General features: G+C 41.2%; 2 protein-coding genes across 2 annotated transcripts; both read right to left on the bottom strand.

The window, feature by feature from the left end:
• Positions 1-405: 405 nt before the first annotated feature.
• LOC127187213 (olfactory receptor 11H7-like) lies at positions 406-1,350 on the bottom strand. Its single transcript, XM_051143388.1, has one exon. The coding sequence runs from the start codon at positions 1,345-1,347 to the stop codon at positions 406-408; it is 942 nt and encodes a 313-aa protein (XP_050999345.1). The 5' UTR covers positions 1,348-1,350.
• A 6,606-nt stretch (positions 1,351-7,956) lies between these two features.
• On the bottom strand, positions 7,957-14,452 carry LOC127187143 (olfactory receptor 11H6-like). Its single transcript, XM_051143357.1, is given in 2 exon segments — positions 7,957-8,993; positions 14,416-14,452. Coding segments are annotated over 2 exon segments (1,074 nt in total).
• Positions 14,453-14,810: the final 358 nt, after the last annotated feature.

The raw sequence follows: 14,810 nt of genomic DNA, 5'->3' as shown, positions 1-14,810 counted from the left end.
TCTGGGATTCCCTCTCAATCTTCTGGGCTCCCCCAAGATGTTTTAGTCACTTCCCTGACCCCACCCTTTGTAACACACGTACATTGTCTTCTAGACTCAGGCTGGTTCACTCTGCACCTGCTGAGCTATCTCCTTAACCTTGACATATTTTGTTGTTCTTTTGAGACTGGGTTTCACTATCTATCCCTGGCTGACCTCAAACTCACAGAGGTCTACCTACTTCTGCCCCCCAAAGGGCTGAGGTTAAAGGTATGCACCACTATGCCCTGGCTAGATTTTTAAAAAATTTCATTTTCACTTCTGTTTATGTATATGTGTGTTTGTCTGTGTGAGTATATGTCACATGTGTAAAGATGCCCTTGGAAGCATTGGATTCTCCAGAGTTGGGCATAGAACCCCTATTTATTAGTTTTGCATAATCTTTTTCCCAAAGAAGACACAATGGAGGGCATATTTCATATCCTTGTTACGCAGGCTATAGATGAAAGGATTTAAAGCTGGTGTCACCACAGAGTATATCAGCGTGATAATTTTATGCATAGCCACTGAGCTGCCAGATGTGGGACTCACATACATCACCATTATGGTCCCATAGAACAGAGACACTACCAGCAGGTGGGATCCACAGGTGGAGAAGGCCTTCTGCCGTCCATCTGAAGAAGGTACCCGAAGGACAGCTCTGAGCACCAGGGCATACGATCCAAGGATGTACAGACTGGTGAGGACAATGAAAAGAGTACTTATAGAATAGAATACCTGCCTTATGATGGGTGTGGGTGTACACGTCAGTGCCATCAGTGGGTCTACATCACACAGAAAGTGATCAATGATGTTGGGACCACAGAAAGACAATTGAGAAATGAAAAAAATGGAAACCAGATGTCCAAAGAAACCAATGACCCAACAGAGGGACACCAGAACACTGCAGAATTCCCTAGTCATGATGGAAGGGTAGTGCAGTGGGTAGCAGATGGCTAGGTACCGGTCATAAGCCATGGCACAGAGGAAGAAACATTCCGTTGTGCCCAACGAGAAGAAGAAATAGAATTGAATGAAGCATCCAGAGAAGGAGATAGTCTTGGTTTTGGAAAGAAAGTTGACCAGCATGTTGGGGACTGTGCAGGTCACGTACCAGATTTCTAGGAAGGAGAAGTTGGCCAGGAACAAGTACATAGGGGTATGGAGTTGTTGGTTCCACCTTACTGCACAAATGATGGCCGTATTCCCAGCCAACGTTATCATGTAGACCAGCAGGATCAGTGAGAAAAGTGTGACTTGGATATTCCAGGGACCAGGAAAGCCCAATAAAACAAAATATGTCACGGTGGAGTCCTGAGACTTATTCATGGTCACCAGACTGTGGGGAGAAAATAGATAACAATGATTTACTTTGTTGCCGAAACATCTTGAAGCTTTTCTTGGGACCAAGAGATTGACTCATGCAGACAAATGCGTTGGACATTTTACAATAAGCCTTGAGAAAATCCTATCCTATTTCTGAGTATATCTTTTGGTTCCAAAGTTTGTCTGTTTTTAAAAAATGAATTCTGAGTTTTATGAGTTTTCTGTGGCAGTAAAGGAAGACCAATTAAATTTAATCTCTATTATTTTGGTGATATACTGCTTTCTGAGCAAATGGTCCTGTGTTTGAGCCTTAGCACCAGAAAAACAGGTACCAAAAACCCAACCCAACCCAACCCAACCCAACCCAACCCAACCCAACCCAACCCAAAAGACCCTGAAAGGCACAGTGGTGCACACCTTTAATCCCTGCACTCAGGGAGGCAGAAGCATGCAGATCTTTGTGAGTTTGAGGCCAGCCTGGTCTATAAAGTGAGTCCAAGATAGCTAAGGCTACAAGGAGATCTTTTCTAAACCAAAAAGAAACCTTGTCTAAAACAAACAAACAAACAAACAAACAAACAAACAAAGAACAAGAACAAAAACAAAAAAAAAATTGAAATAAGGGTGAGAAGTGAAAATGTTTTTTATTTATGCTGGTTTGGTTTTCAGTGAGATTTGTTCAGAGGCAACAAAAGTGCTGTCACTTCCAAATGTGAGGACATGCATTCATTATTTTTAGACTAGAGTCTGTACAAATTTAAATAGTTTATAATTTGACATTAATTTAGATTATTTTTGGAGCTGATTTTGTTAGGAGAATTTATTTTTGACTAAATTAAATAGTAACAGGAGAAGAAAGTCAATAATCATAAATAATTTTATGCAATTTGCTGTTTTGTATTTTAAGATATTTGTATCATGGTAGTTAATTTTTGATTTTTATAAGTAAGTCTTTGTTTTTAGTGATAAAAGCCACTATTATTTATTCTTTTTAATTTTACATGGCAATTTACCATGTTTTTATGCATTTAAAAGTGGTATATTAAAATACAAGAAGCTATGAAGAGCAAACAAGAAAGACAAGACTGAAGAAATTATGAGTTTTTGAAACTAAGATGTTATTAAGAATTAAACCAATCCATATTGATATTCATTTTCAAAAGACATCAAGAAAGAATGGTTCTGTATTACAGAAACACAACACATTCTGCACCTTTCCACATAAGAAACCTCTTCTTTTTTTCATTAAGCATTTTTTAGTTTTTACACATATGTTTATATCATTACTCCCACATCAGCCAGAAGAAACCTTATGAGAAAGAAACTGCTCCTTAACAGAACGCCACGCAGACCTTTCACCTGGAAAGAAGCAGCAGCAACAATGACTCTGAACTCAGCGTCATAGATTTTGATCCCAAGTCAAAGCATGTAAGCTGGAGCCACATGTATATCAGCTGTAGGTTATTTTTGTTGATATTAAAAACTACAGCCTAACATGTACAGATACAATACTGGTTGTAGGAGAGGATGGCAGGTGACACACAGACAATTGCCAGTGTTAATGCGAAAGGCTCCTTCTTATCGCTAACCATTACATTTGACATGAATCCTTAGCCCTCTTTTTCCTTCTCCCCTCAAGGGTAAGCTTTCCATCTCTCAGGCCTCCCCAGATAGCTCATAATGGCCTCAAACTCAAGAACTCTTTGTTCTCCTTCCTGCATTATGGTTACAAGCACACACCCTCATACCCAGACCCTTTCTCAATGAGCAGTGAAATGGATGAAGGGAGAACTGAGAAAGAAAACAGTAACATCATATATTGATTCCTATCGGTTTCCATTTCAGTGAGTAGATCTAGCCCCTCACTATTCTGCACACACATCATTAAAAGTCTCATCCTCCCTGCGGCCTTAGCCACATTCCTGGGAGGGGAAGACCCAGGAATGACGTGGTTACCGTTTAACACGCTGGCTTTGGAAGCGGGCAAATTCCATGGTGATCTAAACGTTAGGAATCATTTTCTTTTTCTTTCAGCTTTGAGCAGAAAGACGAATTGATATCCACAGACAGCCTTTTGAGCATATTGAATGGCGACAGATGCATACATGGGCCCACCTGTCATGCAGAACAGCAGTAGTGCTTTCCAGATACTAGGTCATCCTGGAGTCTGCATAAGGCCACTGGTTTTCTCTTCTTTCCTGGATCAAACACAGAGGCTGCACATAAGCACTTCATACATTACTAATTTTGCTTCTTTTGCACTACAAGATTGTAATATTTTATTTCTCACTGTGTAAAGATTATGTGTTGGTCTCAATTTATGTATTATGTTGTCCTCTGTTAAGATTTCTCAGCCTGCTGTTCAAATGAACCTATTATTTTCCATGTTGTCATTGGGGACCTCTTTGCTTCTTGTCATGAAGTTTCATTAATGTTTTTGGTAAATTGATCTACAGGGATTATTAAAGATAATGTGCCACAGATCACACGGCTTCCCTAAGTGTGTGTTTCACTACAGGGTATGCAGTTTTTGTGACATGCAATACATAGAGTGCTCAGTTAAATCACCTTTCTTTTAAACATGTCTTTATATTTTATTGTTAAAATTATTTTAGTTTTTAAGATTATAATTACATCATATTTCCCTATCCCCCTTTTAAACATTTTCATATACCCTCCTTTGTTCTTTTTCAAGTTTGTATCCTCATTTTTCATTAAAATTGTTGTCACACACATGCACACACATTTCTAAATACACAAACACAGCCTGATCAGTCTATTTAGTTTAATGTACTATTTTAGGGATGACTATTTGGTTTGGACAGCTCATTGGCATACTCTTCTCTAGGGAAGACTGTTTCTCCCACTCTCAGCATCCCTTAGGTGCTTGTATTTTTGTGCTATCAGAAGGTACCATGCAAGCTTCCAAAGGAAGGAAACAACCAACAGTCCCACTCAGGTCTGATATCTAAATCACAACCACCACCAACATGGCACAATAGCCCAAGGGTGCAGTTGTGACACACATACCTTGCTGGTAACCAGCAGCTTTCTAATTGTACTTAAGACCTCCTCAACAAGAGGGAAATCATACTTGGTATTGGAAACCTAGACAACTACCTAGGGCTAGTGACATCATGGATCTTAAAGAAGAACCTACAACTACCCCTTATTAAACCAGTATAATCCCTAGCTGCATTCTGAATATCTGTGCTCACCTACAGGTAAGTGTGGCCCTCCTCCCTCATCAAAAAACTTTTTTGTTTTGCAATAGATGGAGACTGTTACCATTCTTCTTTTTAAAATAAACTTGTTTTATTTTTTGGTTGCATTTATTTATTTATTTATGCACGTGCGTGTGTGCACGTGTGTGTGCGTGTGTGTGTGTTTATGCGCATGCGTGCCATGGTATGTATGTAGAAGTCAGATGATACTTTTGAGAGTTGATTACCTTCTACCAAGTATATCCCAGGGATCAAACTCAGGTTGTCAGGTGTACCAGCCTGTGCCTTTACTCACCGAGTCACTCACTGGCTCTTATCATCGTTCTGAAGGGCCTATTTTACTCAGAGAGACAAGGTTAAATATGGCGGATTAGAAGTACATTTGTGGCTGTGGAGGCTAGGCAGTACAGCTCTGTGATAACTCGGCATCACATGTCCCTCCCACCCAGCACCACTCATATTCAAGAGGAAGGTCAGCACGGATGAAGCGGTGAAGATGGAGGCCAAGGGTTGCTCTGCGAGGAGGCCGTTGGCCAAGCTTGCCCCTGCCAAGGTGGACGCGAACTCAAAGGGGTCTTAAGAAAGGATGAATCGTCAGACAAAATCTGCAAATAAAAGGGAAAAGGGGAGCAAAGGGCAAGCACGCTGAGGTGCTGGCCAGCCAACTACAGATCTGTCTGCAGAAAGCGGAGAGACGGAAACCCAGAGTCTAGCCTCTGAGGAAGAAAAGAAGCCAAGACTGACTAAGCATGCGTCGTGTCTGTCAGTGATCCCCGACTCCCTTCTTGTACAATCCAGAGGAATATTTTTTATCAACTATTTTGTAAGCGTGAATTTTTAACAGCTTTAGAAACATTTTTATGAAGTGGGGGAATCCCATCTCATTCCCCTTTTTAAAGTATAAATGAGTTTTTAAAGAGGTAAAACATTTGTTTTTTTATTTTTTATTTTTTGGTACAACCAGAAATTGGCAGGATACTGAATCAGGAGAGGCTGTGACTGTCTCAGGGGTCACCATAACACTGCATCATTGAGGGGGGCTAGTTTTATATCCTACACCACAGAGCATACTAAACGGCGATTTGGAGTCTCAGTCGTGCGTTTGTGTCTGGAATATTTTCAGTTATATCTGGTCTCCTGTTTCTAGTAGAACCGCTTCTTTAAAAAAGCCGCTCCGCGGTCCTTTCCCTGTCAGAACTGTAAGGACTTCGGTGACGGCATTTTTATTTTCCTAACAGTTGTGATAATGTGCTGTGAAAGATGGGGAATTTGAGCATGTACTGTATGTGGCATAAAGTTGTGAGTCATTGGAACTTATTATAAGTTTTTGATTGTTATGTGAGAACTCAGGAAAAACTTGCCAAGTCTGAGGCTGGGACAAGTTCCAATAGAAACACCCCCTGGTTTTTCATTTGGGTACATGAACTTGGTGTAGGACCCTCCATAGTTTGGGCATGTGTGCTAAGAATTGAAGTGTCTTCGTTCCTCAACCAATAAAATCTCAGTTGTGAGAGGGGGCAAAAGTGCAATGTGTGGTTTTCAATATAAAACTTGGAATTAAGATAATACTATCCCCACGTGACCATGGCCCCTCAACACTGCTGCCAGGAGGGCTCTGGAGGAAGTGCTAGGCATCCCCTCCCCCAGCGCTGGAGGCCAGGATCTTTGTGTCCAACACTGTACCATGACTGGGTTGTGTCCCTGATGTCAGGGAGACTACCTCAGGTGATGATCTTCCTCTCTTAGCATAAGTCTGGGTACAAAAATGAAACTTATTCTTGGCCTCATTTTCTTTGGATACATCTGACTGCACTGTAAATTTCTGAGAGGCACAATTTGATCTCTGTCCAATTTGGAAACCGAGGTGCTAAATGAAAGAATTGTAGCTCATTTTATTTCCTATTACTTGTTATATTGGAATTGTCAAATTGGCATGGCGAGGAAGCACTACAAATAAAGATCCTAGTTGCTGGTCTGGAGAGATGGCACAGCAGTTAAGAACATCTGATACATTCCTGAGGAGGACTTGGGTTTGGCTCGCAGCATCCACATGGCTGCTCATAACCACCAGCAATGCTAGGTTCGTGGGATCTAGTGCTCTTTTCTGGCCTCCTGGTATACGAGGCTCGCAGGTAGTGTCTATATACATGCAGGTAAAACACCATATCCATAAAATAGAATAGAATAAAATAATAAATATTATAAAACCACTCCAGTTGAAAACATGTGTTGAGATGAAATAGGAAGACTGTTCATGAAGCCTCCTGCAGTGATCAGCAGGAGAGAGGTGGAGATGCCGTCTCATGAGTCACAGCTGGAAGAAAGGCTTTTATTTTATTTTTAGGAGAAGGAGGTATAAAGAGTAGAGGTGTGACCATCTTGTGACTTTGGTGAGAAAGGTAGCCTCAAACTATGTCCCCTCTGTGTGTCTGTCTGTGTGTGTGTGCGCATGTTTGTGTGTGTGTGTATACAAACACAGAAAGCCAAGATCAAATATATATGCATATATTTGCATGTGTGTGCACACATAGTGTTTTTAAGAAAATTTATTTTCTGATGATTAAATATTGAAAAGCTTCAGATAAGTATACAACTGATCTCTTCCACCAGCTGAGGTTCAAATATATATCATAGAGGAAGAATATTCGTATTATTGCTTATGTATATGTTAATATCCTGTAACTACTCAGTAAGGCCATACATACTTATGAAGCTTTATTATTGAGCATTTGTCATCAATGGACTGAACTTGAACTGTTTGGGAACTGTGAAAGATGAGTGAGTCGGCATATATGTAAATGAAGCGACTCTTTTTTTTGAAGCAATTCTTTATTGCTATTATATATAAGTTACAAGTGACTCATGTGGAATGTATTAGTACAACCCGTATAAAAAACAGTATGAAAATTCTTCAAAAAAACCTAAACTTGGAACTATTTTATGATCCAACTACACCATTACTAGATGTATGTCCAAAGGAATTAAAGCCACTGTACAAAAGAGACACCAGTGGCACTGTGTATGACAGCTGAGGTATGAAATCCACCTATGCACCTGTCAGTATCAATGAATGAGTAGAAAAAAACTACACAAAGTGGATTCTTCAATGAAGAACAATGAAATCCTATCACTTGCAGCAAGTGGATAAAACTGGTTAATATCATGTTAAGATAAGGGAAACACAGAAAGCCAAGCTCACTCGTGTATGTGGAAACTGAACTAAGCAAAGTGCTAGCCTTAAAGAAGATGGATTATTAAAAATTTGGGATTATATGGCGATAAGGCAACGAAAAAAGGTGTATGTATGGACATGATTAATTCTGAGGAGCCTGTGGCAATATCACACTAGATCCCATTAATTTGTATAACAAAATAATTTTTAAACATGCTAATATAAAAAGTGACCCATGGCTTCTTTAAAACTGTCTCAGGTTTGGATAGTTGTTAGCCCCAGGACTTTCTTTAGGGCGTTTTTCATGTCTTTGTTTCGGAGACTATAGATGAGAGGATTTAAGAGGGGGGTCAAGGCTGAGTAAATCAGAGTGACGATCTTCTGCATTCCTGCTGGGTTCCCCGATGTTGGGCTCACATACATCACCATAAGAGTCCCATAGAATAGAGATACCACCACTAAGTGGGATCCGCATGTGGAGAAAGCTTTAGTGCGACCAGCACCGGAGGGAACCCGGAGCACTGCTCTGAGCACTAGAGTGTAGGATCCCAAGATGGAGAGGAAGGGCCCAAAGATAATCATCGAGTTGAAGGTATAACAGAGAAGCTCTGTGGAAGTAGCAGGGATGCAGGACAGTGCAAACAACGGTCCTGGGTCGCACACAAAGTGGTCAATGACGTTAGGTCCACAGAAAGGAAGTTGGGAGATTAGGACAATCGGGACTGGGTAGCAGAGGAAGCCACTCACCCAGCAGACACAAATCAGAATCACACAGAACTTCATGGTCATGATGGAGGGGTAGTGTAATGGTCGACAGATAGCCAGGTACCGATCATAAGCCATAACTGACAGGAAGAAACACTCTGTTGTGCCAAGTGAAAAAAAGAAATAGAATTGGAGGAAGCAGGCGGAGAAGGAGATGGTCTTATTCTCAGAGAGGATATTGGCCAGCAGGTTTGGGACGGTGGAAGAAACATACCATATCTCTAAAAAGGCAAAGTTTCCCAGGAAGATGTACATGGGTGTGTGGAGCCGCCGATCCCATTTCACAGCACAAACAATAGCCCCGTTCCCCAGCAAGGTCAGGAGGTAAAGAACCAGAATCAAGGAGAAGAAAATACCTTGCATCTCCCCCTGGTTACTGAAACCCAGGAGGATAAACTCAGTCACAAAATGTATCGTGTTGTTCTGAGATCCCAAAGCTGTTAGAAAAACAAGAACAGCCCAAGAAATGAATGGTAACCAATATTTTCCTACACATAGCTAGACAACGTATAGAGATAAAAAGATAACATTCAGAGATAGAAAGAGTTTGCTTTAAGGTATGTGCAAAACCAGTAATTGTTGTACAAACCAGCTCATTTGGACTTTGGCCATCTGTAATAATAAAAACCGTTGTCCTTTGTAGGAACTTTGGATAGTACAATTTGAAGTACAATTAGGTACAAATCTGAAGGGAAATCATGCTAAATTGCCTTTGTAATCAGTTTTATAAATAGAAATTCAATAAAAACAGGTAAGAATCAAACTGTAGGGTGGACTTGTGCCCTGTTGCATTTCCATTCTTAGGCAGATGCTGCATAGTACCCAGGCATCTGGACAATGTTTTGGGAATAAGCTACCTAGTTTTTTTGCGATCACATCCTTCCTGGCTGCACCTGGACCTGTTAAAAAATTCAGTTGTTCCTCTCTTGAGTACTGGTTTTCTTAAAGCATCTTAAAAACCTTGAGCAAACCTTATCTCCTTTATTATTTCTATGTGCAATCCTCATTCTCTCTTTTTTTTTTTTTAGACTTTGTAGAATCTATACAAAGTAAGTCAGTTCTGTCTCCTATGATGATCATTGTAAAGTCTAAAATTAATTGCAGACAGGCATTTATTCCCTTCGCGAGATTTCTTCTGCAGGTCACAATTTCCCCTGGCTTTTCTCCCTTCACCTAAGTTGTAATATCCACTAGTATGGCTTGACTTTTAAGGTACCCTGTTGATGGGCAAGTCAGATTATCTAGTATACAAAACAATTTCTATCTTTTGCGGCATTGTTTTAAGCTCTACATTGCAGAATTTCTTCCTTTACAATCTTGCTTTATTTATTATTGGTTTAAAAAAATTAAACTATAATTAATTGAAATTATGAACTGAGGATTATTTTAGGATGTAGAGATACTGGAAAGTTCTCCTGCTGTTGGCTGAATCAGTAGTTGATATCAGAGCAGACAGTTGAATATTTTGCTGACAATAAGAAGATATTGGTTTAGGCTCCCTGGGTAATCCACCATCAATATTTTATTTATTTATTTTTTTCTTTCTTCCATTTTATTGAAGATACATTATTTTCTCATACAATATAATTTGATTATAGTTTCCCTTCCCTCGATCCCTCCCAGTTCCTCCCACCTTCCCTCCCATCCAAATCCACTCCCTTCTTGTCTCTTGTTAGAACTCATTAGAAAAGAACAGGTTTCTAAGAGACAACAACCAAACATATCAAAGTAAAATAAATAAGATACAAAAAAAATCACATCAAAGTTGGGCAAGGTAAACCTACAGAATGGAAAAAAGCCCAAGAGAAGGCCCAAGAATCAGAGACCCACTTGTTCACAGACTTGGAAGTCCCATCGATATGCCCAGAGGGTGCAGATCAGTGCACCCAATATTTTAAATGGCCAGTATTTTGACTTAACAAACTAATTGACTGTATATAAACCAGTTCTAAGATACTCACAGAATTCCATCCTTATGCCCACTTATGCACTTTGTAGACAGCAAGAAGTCAGTGTCTTCATGTCCGTCAAACCTGGAGCAAACTCAGTGATAGGTATTTTATTGCCAAGGTCAATTGGATATGAGTAGTGACATTTTTAGAATGAAAACAATTCTTTTATTTTTATAATTATTTTTGGGGATAGGGTCTCCAATAGACCATCTTGACCTCAAGCTCACTATGCATACAAGGATGACCTTGAGCCCTGGTCCCCCTGCTTCCACTTCCTGATAGGATGCAGGGATTTTAGGGATGTGCCACCACGCTCAGCTTTATGCAGTGATGGGGATCAAACCCAGGGCTTTGTGCACCTCATTAACTGAGTTACATATTTAGCCCTACTTCACGTGGTCTTTATGAAAATGTAATTTATTCAAGTGATTTATTTCAGTATAGTATAATTACAACATAAGAGAATTGTAATTTCAGATGTATTCTCATAATTATATTTACACTTGTGAGGCCACATATTTTGTCATTATTGTCTGGAAATACAGTTACTAGACTTGCAATAAAAATAAAAGTTTGCACACTGAATTTAAATTGTAGTACTCCATCAACTTTTTGTTTACTCTGTCATTTAACAATGTCCATCCTGTTAGAGTGTTAAGTTCTGGGTACAAGTGTTATCATGAAAATGTTTCTTTCTTTTCAGAAGCTTTGATTTATCAAATCAAGGAAGAGTACTATTATATCCCTATACTCATGTTTGCTCCTTCAACTGTGTAACTTTGCAGCTCTCCATATGCTTGGGCCAGAAATGATGTTTATCCCAATGATGATTAAACTAAATAATTCTGAATAGAATAAGCTACGTGATAAATTTAATCTGGCATTAAACATACATTGGCCAGTGGTATGAAACAGATTGACTTACCCTTTTCACAGGCCAGAAAATTCATGGCACTGAAAAGAGAAATAGAATTCCAAGTCAGTGTGTGGCCTTGAAAGAGACTTTTTATTTTTTAACTCTTACCGTGACAATGATTTGACTTTATAATGCACTAGACTTTGTCGACATTATTTGCGCCGAAGGGGAATTATAGTTATCTATGGAATTTGAGCAAGAGAACTTCACAGATAGTTTTGAATATCACTGCATTTGTTGCTGTTGTTCATGATATTTTCTTAAAAAACACACTGATTAGCAGTTTGCACTTACTTCTTTGGCCTTTCTGCCTATCTCTAGGGTGTGTGAGTGGCTGGCTGCAGTGAGGAGGAGAAAAAAGAACCTAAGAAGTCTGTCCCGTAAAACTGATAAGGAAGCCAGACTCCTCTATTACTCTAAGTATGTGTGAAACTTTAAACAATTTGTCAAGGGAAGTGATTTTAAAAAATATAAGAGAAGGGGCTTGCTTTTCTTTAAAAAAATTTATGTCTTAAGGTCAGTCTGTGATCAAGTCTAAAAGGAAAGGAGAATCTATTGGGTTTCTTTTTTTTCTCAGCTTGCACTCAATCATTTGTCACTTGCTGATGGGGCTGACAAAACAACAGCTTGCCGTAGCTGTTCCTCCTGGAAGAAAATCTGTTAACCAAGGCATCACTATTTTATAAAGCAGTACATGTCCGAGGCCATATTTTGACAGGAATTTAACGACCTCTTTCCCAGTATTAACACATCTGGACAGCATTTTTTCCCCTGTACATTTAATGGCAGGGACTCTATATTTACATCAGTGTAAATATATTTACACACACACACACACACACACACACACACACACACACACACACACACACACACACTTTAAGACTGTGTTGGGAGGAATGGAGAATCCAACACGTTTTCTAAGGGAAAGGGAGGCAGGATTACAGGATTCCCAGAAGTCTGTGCTCCGAGCAGAAGCTTCCGAGGCAGCAATGCTGTGCGTGCAGGCTTCCGTACATACCTGCTGGCACTTCTGGCTCCGCAAGGATGATCTGAGAGAAACCGCTGCCATATGAATCTCCTTATTTACCCAGACTATACGCAGAGCTATAGATGGAAACTATTACTGTGGCTTCAGGGACTTACATCCTTTGATACTTTGAACCACATAATACAGTTTTTCAAGTCAGTGATTATTACAAGTTTGCTAATCTCTTATGATATTCATAAGAGATTATTTATAGTTAATAAGAGATTATTCATGGTTCTCTAGTGTGCTTGCTGGGAGGTACCTGCTCCTTCCCTGTGCCTATGTTTTTGTGAGTGCATTTAATTCTACCTATATCAGTTTATATTTTCCCAAGTGGTATTGTGAGGAAATGATGTGCCTGGCACAGTGTGGAGGTTAATGAGGGAGAAGAAGAAATCCCACCTGTATATCTAAGCATGCAAACACATGCCCATGTGTTTTTTGTGATTACCTAATTTAGACTCTTCAGAATAGACTTACTTAATCCTTTTTAAAAAACCATCAATTGGCAAACATTTATTATGTGCCTCCTATATGTGAGCAGGATTTATGACTAACTCACAGACCAGGGACATATCTAGCCAGGAAATTGACTGTCTGCAATGAGTTTAACCCTCTGAGCCATGTAATTAAGCAGAATGTGGAGGTGCATGCCATTTAAATCTAAAGCTGGACAGGCAGAGACTGAAGGATCCCGGAGCAGGTGGGCCAACCAGTCTAGCCAAATAAGGGAGAAATAAGAAAACGCCTCAAGCTGGATTTTTAAAAAATTTTATTTTTATTGAATGTCTATGATTTACATGTCATACATCAAAATCCCTCTCCTCCCCCCAGTAAAATAAAACAAACAGACAAACAAAACATCTTGTCACAGAAGCTGTAGTGTATCATGCAGTATAGCCTTTTGTCCACATATGTTTACTTTCAAATGTTCATTGCTACGAGTCATGGGTCTGGTTGGAGGCCTACACCACCATTACTGGATCCTCACTAGGACTGCTGTTGGATATCCTGTTGTTGCTGTGCGTCAAGTAGATTCTTAATCTTTGAATCAGCAGATCCGGCCCCATTCATGTGTTCCAGCAGGTCATACATGGGGTAGATGTTGGGGTGAGGTCCACTCAGAGCCCTGGATCAGGGCTCACTCCTGTGTTCTCAGGGAAGGGCCGGCTCTCCTGCTCCTGTGTCATCAGGGCAGGGACAGCTGACCCGCTCCCTTGTACTCAAGGTAGGGTCCACTCTTCTCCTCCCATATCATCATGGCAAGGCTGGCTCACCCGATCCCATATCATCATGACAGGATGGGCTCACATGCTCCTGTGTCCTCGGGGCAGGGCTGGCTCACCTGCTCACACATCATCAGGGGAGGGCCAGCTCTCCAGCCCCTGTGTCCTCAAGGCAGGGCTAGCTGTCAGGCCCCCATGTCCCCAGGGCTGGCTCACCTGCTCCAGCATCCTAGGGCCAGCTCTCCTGCTCTTGTGTCCTCAGGGTCAGCTCTCTTTCTTCCATATCCTCAGGGCCAGCTTTCCTGTTCAATTCACCATATTGCTGCTGGCTGTCAAGGCCTGGATGACCTCCTACTCCTGTGGGTACTGGATCTTATGGGCCATCAAGCAGGTGGCAAGTGGAGGCCCCTCAAAGTCTTCTTTAGGTAGCTCACAGAAACCATTGATTTTGGCCCAGCTCAGCTCCTTTTCCCAGGGAACTTGTGACTCTGTTGATCCACACCTCCCGAGTTAGTCTCTGGTTCCATGGTATGCCCCATCCACCATGGGCCCACACCTCAGTGCTGCCCCTAGTATCCACCTCTGCATAATCCAGCTCTCAGCACTGAGCATGGTCCCACGACCTGTGAGAGCAGGTCTGTGAGGCCTGTGGTGGTGTGGGCGGTGCAGTCTTCACTCAGGCTGGAACAGCACCCCCCCTGGAATGCCATCTTCTTGGCCCACACCGTGCCAGGTCACAACCTGAAAAGCAGCAGTGGCAATGGCCTCGAGTCCCTGGGAGCTCACCTGAGCGAGGTGCCATGGTCCTGCCGCGGAAGGACATGGACGACCCACATCACAGGATTTCCTTCTTTCTGGGAAGCACCAGCACTGTGTTGTGGATCTCTCAGTATGGTCCTCTGGTGGCTGGGCAGTCACTGCTCTTCTGCGGATCAGACACAGTGTGTGAGCAACTCCATCTTGGATGATCTCAGCTTGGGTATTTCTAATACATCGAGCTGCTAAGTGTTTCCTCCCAGTCAGGCTGCTCTTGGGGGGTGAACATTTCTGTGTAGCTCTGGAACACAGTCATCCTTCTCAGGACGCATTGAGGACCTCATCTTTAGAACCCCGCGGACCCTATACCCGCCGTGTGGACCCGTGCCCTCAAAGCTGGATCTCATGGAGGCATTTTCTCAACT

Source organism: Acomys russatus, chromosome 3 (genome assembly GCF_903995435.1).
Source record: "Acomys russatus chromosome 3, mAcoRus1.1, whole genome shotgun sequence".
Lineage (NCBI taxonomy): Eukaryota > Metazoa > Chordata > Mammalia > Rodentia > Muridae > Acomys > Acomys russatus.
The sequence above is the reverse complement of the archived record's forward strand: the minus strand, read 5'-3'. Positions and strand labels throughout refer to the sequence as shown.